The sequence below is a fragment of the Ornithorhynchus anatinus genome, chromosome 10 (genome assembly GCF_004115215.2).
Source record: "Ornithorhynchus anatinus isolate Pmale09 chromosome 10, mOrnAna1.pri.v4, whole genome shotgun sequence".
Lineage (NCBI taxonomy): Eukaryota > Metazoa > Chordata > Mammalia > Monotremata > Ornithorhynchidae > Ornithorhynchus > Ornithorhynchus anatinus.
The window spans coordinates 43,272,683-43,296,688 of NC_041737.1; the positions used below are offsets into that span (position 1 = coordinate 43,272,683).

A 24,006-nucleotide genomic window follows, 5' to 3' on the forward strand; every position below is an offset into this window, starting at 1 on the left:
TGCCCTGCTTCCTCTGGGTTCAGGACAATTCATTTCTGGTCTACCTCTCCAGCTCTATTCAATCAATCAGTGGTATTTATTGAGTACTTATTGTATGCAGAGTACTGTACTAAGCATTCTAATTTGTGTGGCTGAGTGGACGTAGAAGGTACTTATGCCATCCTTGGGGCCTGTCGGAGAGGGAAGGGGGAGTAGTAGATGCATTATTACTTAGACCTTAACAATCTGGACAGCAACCAACAGTAGAACAGATATTCTGTACTAATTCCTGGGAGCCAGGTGGACCAGCTTACACTAAAAGGAGAATAAGATGATATTTTTCCACCTGAAATTCCCCATGGGCTGGGTCTAAATTTCTTATACATGCATAGATATTTCGAGAATTGTCCTAGCTCCTAAGGGATTTTACTATTAGGAGAAAGAGGCGCTCCTGGATGGAACAATCCCTACTATTATTCACCTGACTTTATTAAAATAAGAGTGTATCATCCATCCAGACACTTCCATTCCAGAATATTATTAATCTCCAACATTTTCAATATGGCTGACTTCTTTCTTCTAGGTGGGAAAAACATCTTTCAGGGAGAGTGAACAGCTTTCTGCATATAATTTCTTAATAAACATTTTATTTTCCATGAAATGAGAGCCCTTGAGCATAACTTGAAAATGTGCTTTTCTAATAGAGGTAATGAATCTGCCGGCAGACACTGCTGGTCATTTTAATGACCGTCTCGGGTCTTGGGGATGGTTGACTTTTCCTCTGGCCCTTATCTCTGCCTGTGATTAACTAGCAGGTAACAGCTGGCAGAATTATCATTGTTGATGAGAGCAAGATTACTTTTTCAGGGAAGCTTTTATTGCCTGGACTTCAATGTATTTGAGACTAACATTTCCTCATCATTATGCTAACGAGCCATTAGAAAAAAATATAGATTTGCTATGATACCATTCAGGATGAAGAAGGAGATGGCTATAGAGAATTGCTAAAGAGCTAAAGGTAACTGTGAATTGAGGCAGGGATATTCTGTCATTCATTCAATCAGTCAATCAATCGTTATTCATTCTGCGTGAGGAACGGACAGTGGAGTATCTCTGGGGTCGTCATATCTACTGCTGATGGTCAGCTGCAAGATCATATGGATTCCATATGTCAGAATCCATAGGAAGACAATAGATACCCCTAGACCCATCCAAATTCCAGGAGAGAAGAAAGCACTGCAGTCACTGGCATATGAGAACACGTTGTTTTGGACTCCAAATGCTTGGATCTGAAAAGACACAGGGAGAAGTTTAAGGTAGTGAGCAAAAAGAGTCTTCAGCTTTAGGACAGCTAATGTTAGGGTTAGGGTTAGCCTTCCATCATCTCTCTCCCTTGCTTGGATGTTGGACAGATCTCCACTCACAGGGCTATTTCTTACCAGAGGCCAACTATGATGTTTGTTTTAGAAATTCTGTCAGGAAAAAAGCCTTTGTCACAAGAGGGAAGAGTAATGTATGAGTAACAAAAAGAAACCATCATATTTTAAGTTTGGTTCTCTTACAAAACCTGTTGAATCTCCTCAGAATATATTTCTCTGAGAAGAAATAAAATAAGAGTTTATCCTCACCTAATATAGCACATCATACTGATTTCTCATTATCATGCAATTTATTGTCAACTTGAGCCAGAAGCCTCTGTTGAAAAGCATCATCCAGAGGATAGTGCAAGGTGTCCAACCTACTAAGGATACCATGCACGATATTCTTTCATATATTTAGTAGTCACAGCAGAAATGAGATCCAGAATGGGGAAGTATGGCTTAGTGGAAAGAGCACAGTCCTGGAAATCAGCTGACTTGGGTCCTAATCCTGTCTCTGCCACCTGTCTGCTGGGTGACTCTGGGAAAGTCACTTCACTTTTCTGGGTCTCAGTTACCTCATCTGTAAAATGGTGATTAAGACTTTGATCCCCATGTGGGACAGGAACTGTATCCAACCAGATTATCTTGTATCTACCCCAGCACTTAGTACAATGTCTGGCACAGAGTAAGCACTTAGCAAATACCATGAAAAAAGAAAAACAGATTGATGAGGGTGGCCTTGTGGAGCAGTTACAACAGGCCTCCATTCAGAAGACAGGTCAGGCTCTGTACAAAATAATTTTCCATAAATATCCACTTCTGTGGGCCTGCCTTTATTTCTTTTCCACTTGGGTAGATAAGACACTTTGCCTGGAAATCTGTTTCTCTGAGTTATGCAACAAATCATCCAACTACACATTAAGGGAACCTTCAGAAGCATTCTGATCATAGGTGTTATAGGTATAGATCTCCTTTTCACAGATAAATGTATTAGGAGAACACATGTCCGTTGGCCTAGCTTTTTTTTATTTCTTCACTACGAGCAAGAAGCCATTCTTGGCAAAGGAAAACCTGCTTTTTGCATTCACTCACAGAACAAGTAATTAAGGTAAAGTCATTTAAGTTACCATTCATTCAGATGGGGGCCCTCAAAATATTAGCAGTTCAGGTAGATTGGCTTCTAAAGCATGACAGGGTCATTCAGACCGTTCCTCATTTCCTTGAAGGACTCTATTCCCTGTTCTCTCATTGACTGTAATCCTTCTTCTTGAAGTCCAACACACACACACTCCCATTCAGAATTGGAAGGGACCCTACTAGGAATCTTTGAGAATCCTGTTTGTGGCTCTGCTCAGCCAGTTTTGGGGAAGAGTTGGGCTGGAAATGCTTACATCTCCTGAAGCAGTGTGGCCCAGTGGAAAGAGCATGTCTTAGAGTAAGAGGATCTGGGTTCTAATCCCAGCTCTGCCACTTGCTTGCTGAGTGACCTTGGGCAAGTTGCTTAATGTCTCTGTGACTCAGGTTCCTTATTTGTAAAATGGGGATTCAATTACCATTCTCCCTCTTACTTAGACTGTGAGCCCCATGTGGGAAAGGGACTGCATCCAGCCCAAATAACATGTAAATACCCAGGACTTCGAACAGTGCTTGACACATAGTAAGTGCTTAACAAATACCATTAAAAAAAGTGTTAAAATTGTGGCCAGCAGGCATTAAACCCATGTGAGGCTCTCAAGAAGTCCAGGGAAAGTGGTTTCTATAAATATATAAATCCTGAAACCTAAAAGTTCTCCCCCACTGCACTGAAAAGAACAATGAAAAGAAGAGGAGGAGGAGGACAATCAGTAGCAACAGCATTATCAAACACCATTCATCTGGGATTTGGACCACTGGGGATCTGGTTTTGGCTGTGCCATAGGCCTCCCATGTGACCTCTGACCAATCTCTTGACCTCTCTGAGTTTGAGTTTCCTCACCTGTGAAATGGGAATAATAATGATACCTGCCTTTCCCTACCTCACCAGGATGCAGTGAGGCTAAAATGAGATCACTGTTTTTAAAGCGCTTTGGAAAAATAAAATTGCTATACAATTTTCAAAGTCATTGGTTTTTCATAAAAATATCATTAAATCTGAATGTGGTACCTTTACCTTAATTTATACATTTGGTTAGGCCACCTTGCAATAATTCACCTCCAGCCAACTGTTCAGGGCAAAACACTTTCTATTTCCTTAGAGTTGAACAAAAAATTAGGGTGTTAATGAATAAATGGTAGACCAGGCACACTCCTGTCAATGATAACCACTGGAATTGCAACTCAGGTGAACGAGGGTACTCACTTGGAATTCAGAAATGACAATGTCCCAGCTCCTTGCTTCATTATTGGAGGGAATCAGCCAGGCACCATAGCGAGGACTTGTTCCCACCAGCTGACAGTGAAATGAATACTCCACAGGAGCTGAGATGATTGATGCCTTAAACTGAGCAGCTTCTCTATTGTCCTGTAAAATCTCCACCGAATCTAAAGTAAACCATTTGCGACCAGAACTTGTGTAGAACTTGCTGGTCATTTTAAATCTGGAGGAAAATTGTGACAGAATGAAATAAATGAGGCGATATGTCATGACATAGCAGATGACTCAATTTTATTTTACTCTCTGTCAGTCTGGGAAAATTGGGCAGCTCACTTGTTTTTAAGTAATTTTATTTAGTCCCAGTGAAGAGTCACTTCATGCTATCTAGTACAAAGACAAACAATCTAAAAACAAATGAGATAACTCTTAAACCAGAGCTCTTTACCCCTTAGCAGGTGAGATAAAGTAAATGCTAAAATGCTTGGCTCGATGTCTTTTTTCAGGTAGAACAAGAGGACCAGTTTCTTTTCTCCCTTTTAACTATTCACCTTCTGAATGATGATTGCAAGTGGTTTGGAGGATTTGACCTTTGACCTTCCCAGAAGAGCCTGGTAAGGAGTCTAGGAATAGTACTTTTGTGCAGAAATAATTAAAAGCCTCATTTCCAGCAGTGCTCCATAGATTCCTACCAATAATAATAATAACTATAGTACTTGCTAAGTACTTACTATGTGTCAAGCACTGTACTAAGCCCTGAGGTTGAAAATAAAATAATGAGGGCCTTCCTGGGGCTCACAGTAGGAGAGAGAACAGGTTTTGAATCTCCATCTTGCAGATGAGGGAACTGAGGGACAAAGAAGTTAAGTGACTTGCCCAAGGTCAGACAGCAGGCAAGTGTAGCAGGATCAGGATTAGAACCCAGGTCGCCTGACTCCCAGGACTATACTCTTTCCACTAAGCCACACTGCTCTAATTGGGCCATATAATTGCCAAGCTAAACTGCAGAGAAACCTGTAAGAAGTGGACCCAAGACAGGGCAAGCTTTCCCTTCTGGGTTGGTGGTGCCAAGGATGCAGCTCTGGAGTCCTGAACCACTATCCTGCTCCTCACCATCCTCCATGGAACACTCCTCCCCGATGACCCTTCCCTCCGGTCTGTGGTTGTTGGCAGGCAACAAAAAAACTAGGAGAACTGGTGGTTTGGCCATATTGGACTCTGGATAATTTTTTCCCATCTGTATGTGGTGTTTTCAAACCAATTTGGAGATAAGCACCATTAACCCCTGTCAGACCTGGCCAGAGACAGGAGTGTCACCCAGCTCCACTGGCCATGCCACCATCTGGCATCAACACTGGGAACTGGCAATGGCATCTGTAGGTAGTCAGAGTTGGCAATCTGAAAAGGCACATGCTTAAATAATATTGAGCTTCTAAGTGACAAAAGACCACATTTAACAGGGAATGAAGAAAATCTCCTCTTATTGCTTGCGTGCTAGCGGCAACAGCAACAACAACAGCAAAAGTGGTAGCAGCAGCAGCGGCGGCAATAACATCAACACCAGCAGCAGCTATAGCATTTAATGTCCTCCAACTTCCAACGGAAATAAAATCAATCCATCAGTCAATCAAGCCTATTGAATGATTACTGTGTGCAGACTCCTGTACTAAGCCCTTGAGAGAGTACAGTATAACAGAGGTGGTAGACACACTCTCTGCCTACAGCGAGCTTACAGTCTAGAGGGGGAGATGGACATTAATATAAATAAATTATGGATATGTACATAAGTGCTTTGGGCTGAGGGTGGGGTAAATGAATGGTACAAATCCCTCCTGATGATGAGGAGCTTACAATCTGAGGGGATGGGGACTAATTATAACATCCTCTAGACCGTAAACTCTGTGGGCAGGCAACGTGCCTACAGTCTCTGTTGTGTTGCGCTCTCCTAAATGCTTAGTATAGTGCTCTGCAGGCAGTAAGTGCTCAATAAATATCACTCATGATGATGATATTAAACTAACTAGGACTCTCTGTCTCGTCTTCCAAAGTTTCTCTTCCACCAATTTTCCCTTCACAGTTGACATGACAACCATCCTTCCTGTCTCAAAAACCCACATCCTTGGCATTATCTTCAACTTGCCTCTCTCCTTCAACACATAAATCCTTGAGTGCTTACAGTGACTTTCTACCTGATTCTGCTACACATAGTCCACTTCTACTCAGATGTCTGTCTAAATTGAACAACTTGGAGGAAGAGTACCATGTCACAACATTAGAATGCCACCTTTCTAAAAGGATGAAAATAAGCACTGGCCCACATACTCAGGAATTGAACATAATCAGGCAATAAGACTAGGGAAAATAAAAAATGAGCCCAAAGACTGTAGTTTGTAAGCTTGTGGTGGGCAGGGGATATGTCTACCAACTCTGTTATATTGTACTCTCACAAGCACTTGGTTCATTCATTCATTCATTTAATCGTATTTATTGAGCACTTACTGTATGCAGAGCACTCTACTAAGAGCTTGGAAGAGTACAATTCAGCACAAATAGAGACAATCCCTTCCCACAATGGGCTCACAGTCTAGAAGGGGGGAGACAGGCATCAAAACAAGTAAACAGGTATCAGCAGCATCATTATAAATAAATAGAATTATAGATATATATGCATCATTAATAAAAATAAAAATAAATAGAATTATAATTATAAATATGTGCACATATACTCTGTGCATAGTAAGTGCTCAATAAATACCATGGATTGATTGAAAAGAAATACTACGTTATCTGCTCCACTTTTGTTTCCTTTTATGTTTTCTTTCTGTGGCAATCTGTTTGGGACCAGAGTCCAAGAGTATGTGCTGTCTGTTTTCCTAGTAAGCTCATGATGGACTGCTAGTTTGGTTGTAATGTACTCTCCAAAGTGCTTAGTACAGTGCTCCGGGCATAGTTAGTGCACAATAAATACCATTGATTAATTCAATTTGGGAAATGGAGAGCCTTCAGGAAAAGAAGGGAAAAGGAAGGGAGGGGAAGGAGATTTTATAAATGAGGGGAGGCCTATGCAAATTTCACAACTGGAGTGGAAACTGGACTCTTCAGTTCCCCTCTCTCCCAACCTTTCAATCTTGGAAGCATAGTGTTTCTCAGAAAGCTTGAAAACCCACTGTAGTCGTTATTAAAGGCTGAGCTATATGGGGCATTATAAAAAGTCTCTCAAAGTCAAGTTGATTTCCCTTCTGTCCCTTTTTTAACCTACTGCAGCTGCTCTAATGGGGGTCACTGCTGGTTTATTATACCCTTGTTTGATTTTCTGAGCCAGCCATTTCTCTACCCTTGGAAAGGGAGTCTCCAAATGCCTACTGGAAGGAGATTTCCATTTGCAGTTTCATTGCATCCATTCTAAGGAGATGGATGGGTGGTTTTCGATGAGGTTGCTTGTAGGGTGCTTTGAGTCCTATAAATTCTGTTTTTCGCAATAATCTCTACAGCACATATTTTCCCCTTTTTCACCTGCAATATTCACTTAATTCATGACATCTTAAACTAACTAGAATTTCTTTTCTCCCTTCCCAAACTCCTCCCCTGGTCTTTCCCATCTTAGTTCACATCACCACCACCCTTCCCTGTCTGACAAGCCTACAATCTTGGCATTATCCTTGACTCATCTCTCTCCTTCATCATATGTATTCTGTCAGTCCCCACATTCTGTTGGAATCTGCCCCTTCCTCTCCATCCAATCTGCTACTACAGTGGTACAAGCACTTCTGTTATTCAACCCTGACTATCCCATTAGCCTCACTGACTACCCTGATGCCATTCTCTCAACCCATCCATACTTCCTTCTGCTGTCTGGATCATTTTTCTGAATAAAAAACTTTATGCATGTCTCCCCACACCTCAGAACCCTCCAGTGGTTGCCCATTCATCTTTGCATCAAACAAAAGCTCCTCACCATTACTTTTAAGGCACTCAATCACCCTCTCCCTCTTGTCTATTTTTGTTCCTCCCTCTAGACTGTAACCTTCTTGTGGGCAGCAAATGTGTCTACCAACTCTGTTATAGTGTACTATCCCAAGCATTTAGTACAGTGCTCTGCCCAGAGTAAACACTTAATAAATATGATTGATTGATTGATTGTTCTCTCTCACTACAACCCAGCCCATATATTTCACTCCTTCTACCCACCTACCTATCATGTCTCAATCTAGTCTCTCTTGGAGTCAGCCTCTTGCTCACACTCTCCTTCATGCCTGGAACTCCCTCCCCCTTCTTTTGTGACAGACCACCACTCTCCCTATCTGCAAAAACTAAAATCATATCTCCTCCAGGAAGCCTTCCCTGACTAACCTCTGGCTGGTCTTCCTACCTTATTCTCTCTCTCTCTTCTGAGTCACTTATGCCCTTGGGTGTGTATCTCTAAGCAATTTGATAATCACTTTTTTCCCACTATCACAGCACTTATGTACTTATTTATCACCAATGGTATTTATTGAACTCTTACTGTGTCCAGAGCACTGTTCTAAATTCTTGGGAAAGTATAATACAACAGATTTGGTAGGTAGGTTCCCTGCCCACAACAAGCTTACAGTCTAGAGAATGTACATGACCTTTTATTGTTCTTCCCCTATCTGTAATTTATTTCAATAACTGCCTAACTCCTTTTATTGTAAGTTTCTTGAGGACAGGGATCATGCCTACCAACTTTATTGTACTTTTTCAACTACTTAATAGAGTGCTCTGCACACAATAAGGACTCAATAAACATAATTGATTATTGATTATTCATACTATTTTATATGCATATATATATACATATATATAGATATAGATTGTTGTCTACCTCAGGCATTAAGACACTTATTTATCATGTGATGTTTCCTTAACAAAGCAGAGTTCTCTGATCATGCCACTCGATGGAGGAGATTTGGAGAGTATTTCCCAAGCTTATATCCAACAGAGGTGTCCTCTAGGAAGGTATCTTAAGACCCTGCATTCTTATGGCAACATGTAAAGAGAAATTCAATCCTTAGAGTAGGTAAATCCCTAGGCCGTGAACTCCTTGCGGTAGAGTTATTACCTCTATTAACTCTGTCGTATTGTTCTCTCCCAAATGCCTACTGCAGTGCTTGGTCCATGGTAAATGCTTAGTTAAAACTATTGACTAATGAAGGAAGCAGGGGCAACTCTCCTCCTCAGCACTGTTAAGGCCTTCATTAAATATGGAGACTAGGTTATCTTTTCTGTAACAGGACACTGGGGCACCATCCCAGCCCTGCCAGCCTTCTCTTCTCCTTATGGCAAATATTTGGGTGGAGTTTAAAGTCCCTCCATGTTCTGAAACATCTATACAAGAGCCAGAAAGCTATGGAGCTGGAATTGAATGCATGGTCCAGTCCAGATATGGGTTACAAGCATTTAAAGGGAAGAAGAGCAGCTGGAAATCCGTGCAAAGTCATGTGGATGGTGTGACTGGAATGATCCCCATTCCATGGATCTCATCTTCCTGCAGAAGATCTTCCTGCATCATCTTCCTTCCTTCCTCATCTTCCTGCAGAAGGAGCTCATCTTCCTGCAGAAACGATCTGGGCATGTCACTCCCCTTCTTAAACAACTCCAGTGGTTGCCTATCGACCTCCGCTCCAAACAAAAACTCCTCACTCTAGGCTTCAAGGCTCTCCATCACCTTGCCCCTTCCTACCTCTCCTCCCTTCTCTCTTTCTACCGCCCACCCCGCACGCTCCGCTCCTCTGCCGCCCACCTCCTCGCCGTCCCTCGGTCTCGCCTATCCCGCCGTCGACCCCTGGGTCACGTCCTCCCGCGGTCCTGGAACGCCCTCCCTCCTCACCTCCGCCAAACTGATTCTCTTTCCCTCTTCAAAACCTTACTTAAAAATCACCTCCTCCAAGAGGCCTTCCCAGACTGAGCTCCTCTTCCCCCTCTACTCCCTCTGCCATCCCCCCTTTACCTCTCCGCAGCTAAAGCCTCATTTTCCCCTTTTCCCTCTGCTCCTCCACCTCTCCCTTCCCATCCCCACAGCACTGTACCCGTCCGCTCAACTGTATATATTTTCGTTACCCTATTTATTTTGTTAATGAATTGTACATCGCCTTGATTCTATTTAGTTGCCATTGTTTTTATGAGATGTTCTTCCCCTTGATGCTGTTTAGTGCCATTGTTCTTGTCTGTCCGTCTCCCCCGATTAGACTGTAAGCCCGTCAAACGGCAGGGACTGTCTCTATCTGTTGCCGACTTGTTCATCCCAAGCGCTTAGTACAGTGCTCTGCACATAGTAAGCGCTCAATAAATACTATTGAATGAATGAATGAATCCCCATTCTGGGCCATTTGTCTATTTTTCTAAGGCGGTCCAGGACAGTCTAACTTGGCTCAGTCATGATATATAGCCTATTTATGATTAGGATGTTGGGTTCAGTTTTGCTTTTTACATATAGGTAAACCTAGAAAGGGGTCCAGAGAAGATAATGAAAATGATTAAAGTTTTAGGAATCAGGACCTGGAGGAGAGGCGCTGACAGTTTTGAGTAATATGAAAAGAAAGGCAGAAAGACTGACAGAGTTAGACATGGAACCTCCCAAATCATGACTGTCCTACCTAACGCAGGACCTCTGTCACAATAAGGAAACATCCAGTGTCAAAGCTCTTTCTCTAGTAGATCAGGAACAGAGAGAAGCCAACTCTCAGAGCTCTCCCCTTCTCCAGCACCCTGTTTGTAATAATAATAATAATAACCATACTTGATAAGTATTTACTGTATGGCAAGCGCGGGTCTCTACCCCTGGAGGGGTAGAGACAAAATTCATTCAGATCAACCACAGTCATGTCTCCCTTTGTGTCTCATTCCTCTCCTGGCATTTGACCAAAAAAATTGGTTATCTTGGTCCAGGAGTGCAGGGATCTTCTGACCTAGTGCCTGGATGGCAGTTTTCTAAATCTGCCTGTCAAAGTCTTTGTTCTCTCCTCAGCTGAAGATACTCTGACCTGAGAATCTATTTTTGGATACCTTTCAAAGGTAATCCCTCCACCATGTCAATGATTTAAAACACTCTCCTTACCTCGGTAATTGAGTTCATTTTTCTTTATGGTACTTGTTAAGTGCTTACTACATGCCAGGCACTATTCTAAGGGCCAGGACAGATACAAGGTAATCAGATTGGACATAGTCCCGCATGGTGCTCACAATCTTAATCCCAATTTTACAGTTAAGGAAGCTGAGGCACAGAGAAGTTAAGTGACTTGCCCAAGGTTACACAGCGGACAAGTGGTGGAGCCATGATTAGAACCCAGGTTCTTCTGACTCCCAGGTCCATGATATAACCATTAGGCAACACTGCTTCTCTGTATTAAGACACCAGAAGGTTCTGTAGTGATATCCTTCTCTTGTTTTGGACCACTAGTTTTAGGTTTTTTTCTCTCAATTATATTTGAAAGGAAAACGATTTATCTCTTTTGGTGGGTTTATAGCAGGAAGAAGGCACAAAGACATTTGTTGCCTGCAAACTCTATTCTGGGGTTTCTTCAAAAGCTGTTTTTAAGAAGATACCTGGCCCCAGTAAATAATTTACCAGGACAGCAGAGGTCCAGAGAAATCACTCTTAGGAAATCTCAGATCATGGAAAGTACAGCACCTGGCTCTGAACTTCAACTCTCAAAACTTCTGGTTGGGATTTTGTTTGTTCATTCTGTGAACACCTGCACTTTACTGTCTGAACTGTACTTTGCAAATATGAGCAGAGGTGGAATCATTGCCTCTGGGATTTGTCAACTAAGGTACTTCGGGGACCATGTTTTGAATTTGTTTAAATGCTTCTTCCTTCTTTAAATGGGATTTCAATTTCTCCTAATGCTTTTGCAAAAAGCCCTGGATTCTTTGTTCATTGCACTGTTCTTCCAAGCATGGTAAAAAATGTGTGTTTATTTTCATAAAGAGACCATTTTCAAGACATATCTTCCAGAATGTGAATTTTTCTGTTTTCAATATGTGTAGGAGAGGGTATAAAAATAAAAATCCTTGTTGGGGTCATAATCAATCCTTCAACCACCTGAAAATCTACTGGGGAATCTAGCAAAGAAAATGCAATTATTGTAGAAAGATATTTATGCAGAATGCTCTTACTTTAAAAATTATAATTTAAATTTCCACGCTGATTAGCCCTTGAATTCCTTTATAACCAATAAAAACAAAAATTTAGTTTGTTCCCAATCCTTCTAATAGAAGGGCAAATAGAATCAAACAAACTTCTCACCAGTGTACAATCCCAAAAACTCTTGGGATGAATTGAGCATTTTCTGCCAAATAATTCAAGGTACTTTCACATTTATTATATCATGAACCAAATCTCAAAAATCCAAATCCCAGTGAGGTAAAGTAAGGGAAAGATGATTGTTCCTGTTTTTCTGATGAAGAAATTGGGGAAGCAGAAATACTGGCTAATTTGCCTAATGTAGCATCATAGCAAGACAAAGAAAGATCCAGGAAAAGAATCAATCATTCATTCAATCAATCATATTTATTGCATGCTTATACGTGCAGAGGACTGTACTAAATGCAAAGTACTAATCCTAAACAGAAAACTCTTAGTCTTCTTACTCCCAATACCTCCTTTGTCCTCTCACAATGCCACTCTGGCAATAAATTTTCCTAACTATTGCTGCTTTTGTTCAAAGGGGTTCAGAGTGCCTACATTAATTTTAGCACTTATTAAGCCCTTCATACGTGTTAAGCCCTGGGGTGGACACAAGGTTATGAGTTGAGGCAGAGTCCCTGTCTGACATGAGACTCACAGTTAATTTTATCCCTATCTTACAGACAAGTAAACTGATCAATAAATCAATCAATGATTTTTTTGAGTGCTTATTGTGTGCAGAGCACTGTACTAAGTACTTGGGAGAGTACAATACAACACTGTTGGTAAACATATTTCCAGCCCACAAGGAGCTAAAGACTAGATGGGGAGACAGACATTAATAGAAATACATCAATTAGAGAAATATATAAGTGCTAAGGGGTTCAGGGTATGGTGAATATCAAATGTCTAAAGGATATGATGCTCAGATAAATTAAAAGATTTGCCCAAGAAGTCCTCCCAGGTGAGGAGCCAGAAAAAGAAACAGGGTCTTCTGACTTCTCTTTCCACTAGACTAAGGACATAGTCTCTGTCCCACATGGGGCTCATAGTTATAATCCCCATTTAACAAATGAGGTAACTGTGGCACAGAGAGGTTGAATGAGTTGTAATGGTATTAGCTGAAAGGAACATGGCCAAGTGGAAAAAGCACGGGCCTGGGAGTCAGAGGACCTAGGTTCTCCTCCCGGGTGCACCATTTACCTGCTGTGAGACCTTGGCTAAGTCACGTAACTTCTCTCCCTCCTACTTAGACTGTGAACCCCATATGGGACATGTGTATTTTGTATATACCCCAGTGCTTGTGTTCGTGAAGTGCTTACTGTGTGCTAAGCACTTAACAAACACAATTTTCACTGTCATTACTAGTTACATTTATATTTTTCCTCTATTTTTCCCCTGTTCCCACTGCATTTATACAACTCATGTCAGCCTGTGCACCCTAATAGATTGAGAGCTCCTCGAAGATAAAGGCAAGGGCCAATCGATCAACAGCATGTACTGAGCACCTAATAAGTGCTAAGCCCTTGGAAAAGTTCAACACTAGCAAGACACAAGTTACCGTCACCTTCACCTGGAGAGATTCCAGTACTCTACCAGTCTCAACTACAGGAGGGAAAGGTAAGCAGAGTCTTCCCCTTTCCATTCTTAGCTTGACCAGTGGCTAACAAGTGGAAGGCAATCTGCTACAAGTCAAAACTCATCTGTGCTGGGCAACAGCAGCATGGGAGATAGTCCAGGGCAGAGACTCAAGTTTACTGTGTGAAAGGAGGCAGTGGCAAACCACTTCCATATTTTACCAAGAAAACTCTATGGATACACTACCGGAAAGATTGCAGTTGGATGTGGTGTTCTTGGATAAATGTGTCCAAAGCATTGCTATGGGTCAGACATGACTCGACAGCATAAAACAAGACTAGACAAATGCTCCCTTCCCACAGTGAGCTTACAGTCTAGAGGGGAGCTTACAGCCCAGAGAGGAGTAAGTTAATTTGTGAGATGAAAGCAAAGAGTTTATAAATAAAGTCATAAACATACTGTATTTCCAGGCTGTTGACTCCCTTTGTGGGTTCTGTATACTTCAAGGACAACCTAATAGGGAACAAATAAAGACAAGTTTTAGAATGTTACTGGTTTTCATTTTAATTAGCTCCTTATGGTGCTCATTAAAGAAATTTTCAGCAATACAGTGTGAGTACCAAGATCTGAAACAATGAAATGAAAGTATGTGGGGGAAATATCACATTCATATTCAATTGATCAACCAGTCATATTTAGCAAGCGGTTACTGTGTGCAGAATACTGTAATCAGCAAATCAGTCAATGGTATTTACTAAGCACGCTTGGGAGAGTACAGTATAACAGAGTTGGTAGATACTTTGCCTGACCACAGTGAGAAAACTTTGATTTGCCTCTATCAGGTGAGTCAGAGGGAAGAGACACTGAGAAGGTAATTGGCCCAATTCTTGTCTTGCAGTGATACTCAGTACTGTGTTATTAAAATGAAATCAGATTCTCCTCTGTGACCGTGGACAATTCAGAAGAGTGGAACCGAGAGACTGAGTCAATGAAGGAAATGGTGAAAGGTTATGTGTTATCCCAGAATTTTTTTCTAACAGAATTTCATAAAGCTACTGAAGAGGAGGAGGAGAAATGGAAAGAGCAATGACACATCAGAACCCAGAAAGAAATGTCATCCAGGCAATTAGGATTACTCCCAAACCATATTTATTGTAGGAAAGCTCAGGGAAAATCAGCAGGAAGCTCTGTTACTAGTGGTAGATAGCTATTTATGACAAGGGCCCTGTCCTGAATGGATTCATCACTATTTATTCATTTATTGAATTATTCCTTCATTCATTTCATTTTCCACACTCTTAAGAACACCAATTATATCCAATCATATCTGTACTTTCCCTCTAGTTCCTACCATATATGTACAATGTACAGTGTATGGTTGCCAGTCATAGACTTTAAAGCACTGAATCAGCTTACCTACCTTCCTTCACTGATCTCCTATTACAGCCCACCTCGTACACTTTGATCCTCTAGTGCCAGCTTACTAAATGTGTCCCAATCTTGTCTACCTCACCTTTCCTGCCTCCTCCCTCTGGCCTGGAACTCCCTTCCCTTATATATGCCAGACCACCACTCTCCCTGCCTTTGCCTTATTAAGACCACATCTCCTCCAAGAGGCCTTCCCCAGTTAGGCCCTCTTTACCTGAGCTCCCTCTTTCTTCTGTGTCATCTATGCACTTGGTTCTGTATGCCTTGAGCATTTGCTATTCACCCCACCCTCCACCCCACGACACTTATGTATATATCTGAAAGTTATTTATTCATTTTAATGTCTCTTTCCCCCTCCATACAGTATGCTCATTGTAAGCCGGGATTACATCTTACTCTCCCAAGTATTTAGTACAGTGCTCTGCATTCAGTAACCACTCAAGTTATTATTGATTAATTGATCCCACTAGACTGCAAGCTTCTCAAGGGCAGGGATAGAGTATTTTACTTCAAAGGCATGCTTCCAGGTGCCTAGCCTAAAGTTCTGCACAAAGTAAACCCTCAATACATACTTATGATTAAATGAATCACTCTTTAGTTCCTATATCATCTATCTCGCTGCCGATTATTCACCCACATTCTGCCTCTGGCCTGGGATTCCCTTCCCCATTATATTGGACAAACCATCACTCTCCCCTCCTTCAAAGCTTTAAAATCACATTTCCCTCAAGAGGTCTTACCCAACAAAGCTCTCATTTCCCAAAGTCCCTCTCACTTCTCCCTCACCCTTGTACTTGGATTTGTACCCTTTATTCACTCCACTCTCAACCCCACAGCACTTAAGTACATATCTGTAATTTATTTTAATGTCTATCTCCCTTCTAGACTGTAAGCTCATTAGGAGCTGGGAATGTAACACTTATTTCTGTTGTATTTTACTCTCTCAAGTGCTTAGTACATAAAAAGTGCTCAATAAATACGACTGATTGATCAACTGATAGACTGCAAGCTTCTTGTGGACAAAGAACATTCGATAGTATTTATTGAGCGCTTACTATGTGCAGAGCACAGTACTAAGCGCTTGGGATGAACAAGTCGGCAACAGATAGAGACAATCCCTGCCGTTTGACGGGCTTACAGTCTAATCGGGGGAGACGGACAGACAAGAACAATGGCAATAAATAGAGTCAAGGGGAAGAACATCTCGTAAAAACAATGGCAACTAAATAGAATCAAGGCGATGTACAATTCATTAACAAAATAAATAGGGTAATGGAAATATATACAGTTGAGCGGACGAGTACAGTGCTGTGGGGATGGGAAGGGAGAGGTGGAGGAGCAGAGGGAAAAGGGGAAAAAGAGGGTTTAGCTGTGGAGAGGTAAAGGGGGGGTGGCAGAGGGAGTAGAGGGAGAAGAGGAGCTAAGTCTGGGAAGGCCTCTTGGAGAAGGTGAGTTTTAAGTAGGGTTTTGAAGAGGGGAAGAGAATCAGTTTGGTGGAGGTGAGGAGGGAGGGCGTTCCAGGACCGCGGGAGGACGTGGCCCAGGGGTCGACGGCGGGATAGGCGAGACCGAGGGACGGTGAGGAGGTGGGCGGCAGAGGAGCGGAGCGTGCGGGGCGGTTGGTAGAAAGAGAGAAGGGAGGAGAGGTAGGAAGGGGCAAGGTGATGTAGAGCCTTGAAGCCTAGAGTGAGGAGTTTTTGTTTGGAGCGGAGGTTGATAGGCAACCACTGGAGTTGTTTGAGAAGGGGAGTGACATGCCCAGATCGTTTCTGCAGGAAGATGAGCCGGGCAGCAGAGTGAAGAATAGACTGGAGCGGGGTGAGAGAGGAGGAAAGGAGGTCAGAGAGAAGGCTGACACAGTAGTCTAGCCAGGATATAACGAGAGCCTGTAGCAGTAAGGTAGCCGTTTGGTTGGAGAGGAAAGGGCGGATCTTGGCGATATTGTGGAGGTGAAACCGGCAGGTCTCGGTAACGGATAGGATGTGTGGGGTGAACGAGAGAGACGAGTCAAGGATGACACCGAGATTGCGGGCCTGAGAGACGGGAAGGATGGTCGTGCCATCCACGGTGATAGAGAAGTCTGGGAGAGGACCGGGTTTGGGAGGGAAGATGAGGAGCTCAGTCTTGCTCATGTTGAGTTTTAGGTGGCGGGCCGACATCCAGGTGGAGATGTCCTGGAGGCAGGAGGAGATGCGAGCCTGAAGGGAGGGGGAGAGGACAGGGGCGGAGATGTAGATCTGCGTGTCATCTGCGTAGAGATGGTAGTCAAAGCCATGAGAGCGGATGAGTTCACCGAGGGAGTGAGTGTAAATGGAGAACAGAAGAGGGCCAAGAACTGACCCTTGAGGAACTCCAACAGTTAAAGGATGGGAGGGGGAGGAGGTGCCAGCGAAGGAGACCGAGAATGACCGGCCAGAGAGGTAAGAGGAGAGCCAGGAGAGGACGGAGTCCGTGAAGCCAAGGTGAGATAAGGTATGGAGGAGAAGGGGATGGTCGACAGTGTCAAAGGCAGCAGAGAGGTCAAGAACATGTATACCAACTCTATTACATTGAACTCTCCCAAGCACTTAGCACAGTGTCTGCACATGGAAAGCACTCAATAAACACAACTGATTGATTGATGGGACTGTGTCTATTTATTGTTATATTGTACCCTCCCAAGTGCTCTGTACAGTGCTTTGCACACAGTAAGTGCTCAATAAATATGATTGAATGAATGAATGAATGAATTACTATGGTCAATTTTATTTTGAACTCCAGGGCCTTGCCCCACACTCACATGGTTTGGTTGGTGGAACACATAGATGCGTTCAAGTTTACTTTCTGAGAAATGAAGGTCAAGTTGGTGAGCTCCACCCAGAGCGAGTGGTTCATCACCAGGGAGAGTCTACTGGCGAAAAACAAGATGCAGGTTGTTATGCCATCAGTCACGCTCAGTGGAGGATATGGAACCTTCTGCTCAGCTTCAACCCCCAATAATTGTCGTCTTGATTGTACTTTCGCACTGGGCCGTCTGAGAATCTGGAATCATGAATGACACAGAAAGTAAGTCTTTTTGAACCCCCAGCAAGGGAAATCACATCATCAGGGGTAGATCTGCAGAAAAGGTGAACACTGGTGAATTTTCTGTTCTTCCACTATGCAGATCCTAGCATCTAGAGAAAGGCAGCCTAGAGCTTCCAATTTTTGTAAACCCCTCTACTCAATTGTAAGCTCCTTGAAGACAGGGATCATGTCTCCCTACTCTGTTTTATTGTTTTCTCTCTCCCAAATGTTTAGAATCGTGCTCTGCATCTAGGAAGAGCTTCATTCATTCATTCATTCATTCATTCGTATTTATTGAGTGCTTACTATGTGCAGAGCACTGTACTAAGTGCTTGGAATGTACAGTTTGGCAACAGATAGAGACAATCCCTGCCCAATGACAGGCTCATAGTCTAAAAGGGGGAGACAGACAGTAGAGCAAAACAGAACAAAACAAAAACATGACAACATTATCAAGATAAATAGAATCAAGGGGATGTACACCTCATTAACAAAATAAATAGGGTAATGAATAATATATACAAATGAGCACAGTGCTGAGGAGAAGGGGGAAAGGGGAGGAGCAGAGAGAAAGGGGGCTCAGCTGAGGGGAGGGGAATGGGAAAGGGAGAGGAGCAGAGGAGGAAGGGAGGGGGAGCAGAGGGAAAAGGGGGGCTCAGTCTGGGAAGGCCTCTTGGAGGAGGTGAGCTCTCAGTAGGTCTTTGAAGAGGGGAAGAAAGTTAGTTTGATGGATGTGAGGAGGGAGGGCATCCCAGGACAGCGAGGAGGACGTGGGCCAGGGGTCGATGGCAGTATAGGCGTGAACGGGGGACCGTGAGGAGGTGAGCGGCAGAGGAGCAGAGTGTATGGGGTGGGCAGTAGAAAGAGAGAAGGGAGGTGAGGTAGGAGGGGGCAAGGTGATGGAGAGCTTTGAAGCCAAGAGTGAGGAGTTTTTGTTTCATGCAAAGGTTGATAGGTTGATAGGTTGAAAGGTTGGAGGTTTTAGAGGAGGGGAGTGACATGCCCAGAGCGTTTCTGTAGGAATATGATCCGGGCAGGGGAATGAAGAATAGACTGGAGGTGTGGAGAGACAGGAGGAAGGGAGATCATAGAGGAGGCTGACACAGTGATTGATTGATTGATTGAGCCCCCATGAGAAGCATCACAAATCCCTGCCTTCAGAGGTTTATAAAATCCAATAAAGTCCTGAAACTAAGCACACAAGCACAGTGGATTTATGGAAATAACACAGGATTGTCAGTTAGGAGACCCAGTTCTAATTTGTGAGGCCCACGTGGGTCAACCTGATTACCTTGTATCTACCCCAGCTCTTAGAACAGTGCTTGGCACATAGTAAGTGCTTAACAAATACCATCATCATTATTATTATTATTATTAATTCTGGTTCTGCCATTAGTCTAAAATGTTAACTTGGGCAAATCATATAACTTCTCTGAGTCTCAGTTTCCTCATCTGTAAAATAAGAACACGGGGACATAGACTGTGTCCAACCTGATTATCTTTTATTCATACATTCACTGAATCATATTTATTGAACACTTACTGTGTGCAGAGCACTGTACTAAGTGCTTGGAAAGTACAGTTCAGCAACAGAGACAGTCTCTACCCAACAAAGGGCATCTACCCCAGTTCTTAGAACAGTGGCTGGCACACTGTAAATGCTGAATAAATACCATTAAAAAGTACAGAAGGATTCTGGTCTACCTAAAACTTCAGTTCAGATGGCTCTCTGCAGTAAGATCATCGCTGCCTTTAACCCAATCAAATTTCTAATCATTCAAGGACTAAATTTTCTACCTCTATTCTTGTGGGGTTCATTGTCGTCTGTCAGGAAGGATTTCCATTCATTCAACTAACGTGTTCTTCAGCACATTTCCAGTGCATTCATTATCATCAATCAAGAGTATCCAACAAGCACATTATGTGTGCAGAACCCAGCACTATCTGAGAAAATGCAACTGCAATGAAGAATGCAGTTTCTGCCCTCAAGGGGCTTATAATCTAGTGGCCATCTCATTGTTCCTAGTTACTGTCACAGGAATTAATAATGCACCCAATTCACAACCTTTTTTGGATTCATAGAATTGACAGAGCTCTCTTTCACTCATTAGCCAAGATAACTTTCTTTATTTTTCTTACCCTTCACGAATCAAACCCTTTGAACTCCTGAAATAAAATCAAGATTCTCTTCCTGCAGATTTAGTAGGGTGATATCTAAGACATCTGAATCCTCACCACTACAGCTGTCCTCCAGTTCAAAGAGCATATACCTTGCCCCTTCCTTTCTCACCTCACTACTCTCCTACTTCAACTCAGCCCCCAGACTTTGTTCCTCTAATAACAATCTACTCATTGCACCTGGATCTCATCTATCTTGTTGCTGATCTCTCGCCCACATCCTGCCTCTGGCCTGTAACGCCCTCCTTCTTCACATCGGACAGACCATTACTCTTCCCACCTTCAAAGCCTTACTGAAGGCACATCTTCTCTAAGAGGCCTTCCCCTTACTAAGTCCTCTTTTCCTTTTCTTCAACTCCCTTCTGCATTACCCTTATTTTCTCCCTTTATTCATCCCCCCTCCGAGCCCCACAGCACTCATGTATGCATCTGTAATTCATTTATTTACTTATATTAATATCTGGCTCCCCTATACACTGTAAGCTCATGTGGGCAGTGAATGTGTCTGTTACATTGTTCTCCCAAGCACTTAGTACAGTGCTTTGCACAGATTAAGTGCTTAATAAATCTGACCTATTGACTGATACAAGATTGTTATTTCCAAGCTTGTGATGTTAAATGCATCTTTATGACAAAATATTAATTTTTGAGAAGCAGTGTGGCCTAGTAGAAAGAGCATGGGGGTGAGAGTCAGGAGAACTGGTTTCTAACCATGATTCCACCACTTCCCTATTGTGTGACTTAGAGCAAGTCACATAACTGTCCCGTGCATCAGTTTTCTCATCTGAAGATGGAGTTTAAATATCCATTTTTCCTTTTTCTTAGACCATGAACCCCATGTGAGACAGGGACTATGTCTGATCTGATTGTATTGTATCTATTCCAGTACTTGGCACATAGTAAGCACTCAAATTTTGTTGTTATTATTATCATTATCATTCTAGACTGTAAGCTCATTGTGGGGAGGGAACATGTCTTCTAACTCTGTTATACTGTACCCTGCCAAGCACTTAGTATAGTGGTCTGCATATAGAAATGCTCAATAAATATGATCGATTGATATTATTTGCCTCCAGCACCTGGAATAGGCAATGTGACTCTTCTGCAAGATGAAATTAAAACTGATTGCTAACAGGAATGTTCTTCTTTATGTATGCAAGTCAGGAAAAAGTCATCAAAAGTAACATACCGTGGTCTTGTGTGAACAACCTCATATACAAACCATTTCATGTACAGATTATGATATGTCCATATAGGATGATTAATGTTTCATCTTCTTTTCCTGTAAATGAGCCAGCAATATCTCTTTTTACAACAAATCTACCTCCTTCTGAAGCTAGACTCCCCAACAAGACTGTAAGTTCACTGTGGGCAGAGAATATGTCTGTTTATTGTTATTTTGTACTCTCCCAAGCGCTTAGTCCAGGGCTTTGCACACAGTAAATACTCAATAAATATGATTGATTGAATGAATGAATGAATGAATGAATGACCAGAAACAACAGGCTTTGACCCCTTATCACTTTTTGTTCTCTAAATGGCTAGCCAGCCCTCCTCCAACACACCTTTTTTTGGTTTCCATGCTCTGTTGACTCCTTAGAAAGGTTGATTAGTGTAGACCTGTGGAGTTTGTTTCTGCTGACTGCCCCTCCATTCCTATTTCCCCTGCCACTCTTTCCCTGGGCCACTCCCATTTGAACCCTTGGTTTTTGGACAATGAGATGTTTCATTTCTATCTGACTATCCCTGCTCACCCCCAAAATGAAAAGCAACAGCTTTAGCTGAGAGTTATGATTTGATTTCCAAGGAAAGAACTCATATCTTGATAATATTTGCTTTAAGTTTGTTAATTTTTGGAGCATGGACTGAAATCAATAGAGATCCTTCTCATAACAATTATGGATTTCTACCTATTTTTATTTTGAGTTTATTTTTGTCCTTTCATCCAAGGAGGCAAAAATTAAATTTACAAAACAAGCTGTTCAATTCTAGACAGAACATTCTTTTCATTATTTATGTTTCTGTCTAACGGTTCCCTATTGATTCGAAAAAAATATATTTTCAATAACACGTTCGTGAAATAGAAACATTTGAATAGCCACATCTCTTCTAAATCCATAACCCTAAGTGGTAGACTGATTGTTGGTTAAAGATAAATTCAACCCAGAACATTTGTCAATATTCAATATCTATTCTATATGTTGCACTTTTCTTTTTCTCTGTCCTGTGTAAGAAAATCAATGAGCAAAGTCTTCAAACACAATAATGTTAATGCCCCAAGCTTCATGGTTAAAGCAGCACTGGTGTTTCAGAGGAATGCAAATAGAAAAAGTATTGTCTCTTATTTGGACCTGAGTATTTAATCACTCAGGTAGAGTGCTGACAGGGAGGGATAATTATGTAATAATTATGTAAAGCTTACAAAAAAAATCAATAAAAGCCACTACAAGCAAGACTTAGTCGAAAATAATCTTTATGCACAGGCTCAGCTGAGGGCAGAAATCACTTCCAAAGTGGATGAAACGTGTAAAGTTTTCAGCTCTGAAAATAGGCCAAGCTGCCCTTTGGAAAGTTTCTAGAAAACATTTTATTCCAGGAATTTCACTTTGTCACCAGACAGTCAAGTTAATTATCTGTTTCCACGTTCCCCCCAGAGTTGCTAGTTAAACATTAGGAGGTTCCATTTTACCTTAGGAGATTCTCTTTTTCTTTTAGGACTGCTGTTGGTGTTGGCATTATCTGTCCATGTTCTAATTCCATGTTCTAATGTCCTCTGTCCTCACCTCTCACCTGGCCCAATGAGCTCTTTTAACTGGTTAAAACTCCTAATCTCAATGGGGATGGGTAGGCAAAGCAGTTTTGGCATGAGTTTGCCTGGCTTGGACCACTATGGGATCAGAAGAGGTGATAGGGGATAAAAATAATCAAGAAAATTTGTGTCATCCCTTTAGAGGAAATGGACCTGTGTTTTCCCTCATTTTTAGACTCCCCTCATTCAGTGTCGTTTCAGCAGAACCAGCTCTTACTGAATGCTTAATATGTGCCCTCTAGACTATAAATTCCCATTAGACTGTCAATTCCTTGAGGGAAGAGAAGCCGTCTATCAGTTCTGTTATAGTATACTCTCCCAAGGGCTTTGTACAGTGCTCAGCACAAGGCTCAGTAAATACCACTGATTGATTAATTGATCGGTTACACCAAGCCCTATACTAGGGGCTAGAGAGAGAAGGGGTCTAGGTGTTGGGGCACCTGTATTCTAATTTCTGCTCTGCCACTTGCCTGCTGAGTGACCTTTGGCCAGCCACTTAACTTCTCTGAGCCTCAGTTTCCTCCTCTATAAAATGGGGATTCAGTACCTCTTCTCTCACTCCCTTAGACTGTGAGCCTCATGTAGGACAAGGACTGTGATTATCTTGCACTTACACCAGGGCTCAAGACAGTGTTTGGCACATAGTGCTCAACACACATGTAGGAAATTCTACATGTGAGGTGGAGCGGGGAGTCACACTGACTGGTTCTCTGTCTGGCTGAGATATCAACTCCCAACATCAGGATCAACTCTCTAACGGCAACACGATTCAGATCCTGCCAAGGAAAGGGATTCTGCACATGTCTAATTACCTATCACTCATCCTGGCTTGGCCTGGTGACAGAAGTTGTGAGGCCAAGATGAGCTTTACTAATCCACCCTAGTTAATACTCACTCTAGTTTTTCAACACCTTTAAGGCAGAGGCCATTCTCTCTGGCTGTGTGCCTTGAGAAGCCAATAAGAGGTGTTGGAATTTGAAGCACCAGATAAAAATACTAAGAACTTCAAGAGAAGGACTGCTAACAGGATAAAACAACTATGAATGATTATTACTCCATCTCTCGAGAAGACCCTTCAGCCTACCAAATTAAACCCAAAACCCAAACTGTCGATCAGTGCTAAGGTTTGGCA

At 42.3% G+C, this 24,006-nt stretch overlaps 1 protein-coding gene across 1 annotated transcript in view; it reads right to left on the reverse strand.

The window, feature by feature from the left end:
* Positions 1 to 606: 606 nt before the first annotated feature.
* Positions 607 to 24,006, reverse strand: part of LOC100076268 (V-type proton ATPase subunit S1-like) — a 58,859-nt gene continuing 35,459 nt past the window's right edge. Inside the window, exons 10-13 of the mRNA XM_029072867.2 lie at positions 17,622 to 17,863; positions 13,874 to 13,927; positions 3,679 to 3,916; positions 607 to 1,268 (exon numbers count right to left, since the gene is read on the reverse strand). Coding sequence (XP_028928700.2) covers positions 1,059 to 1,268; positions 3,679 to 3,916; positions 13,874 to 13,927; positions 17,622 to 17,863 — 744 coding nt within the window. The 3' untranslated portion in view covers positions 607 to 1,058. The remainder of the gene's footprint in view (positions 1,269 to 3,678; positions 3,917 to 13,873; positions 13,928 to 17,621; positions 17,864 to 24,006) is intronic.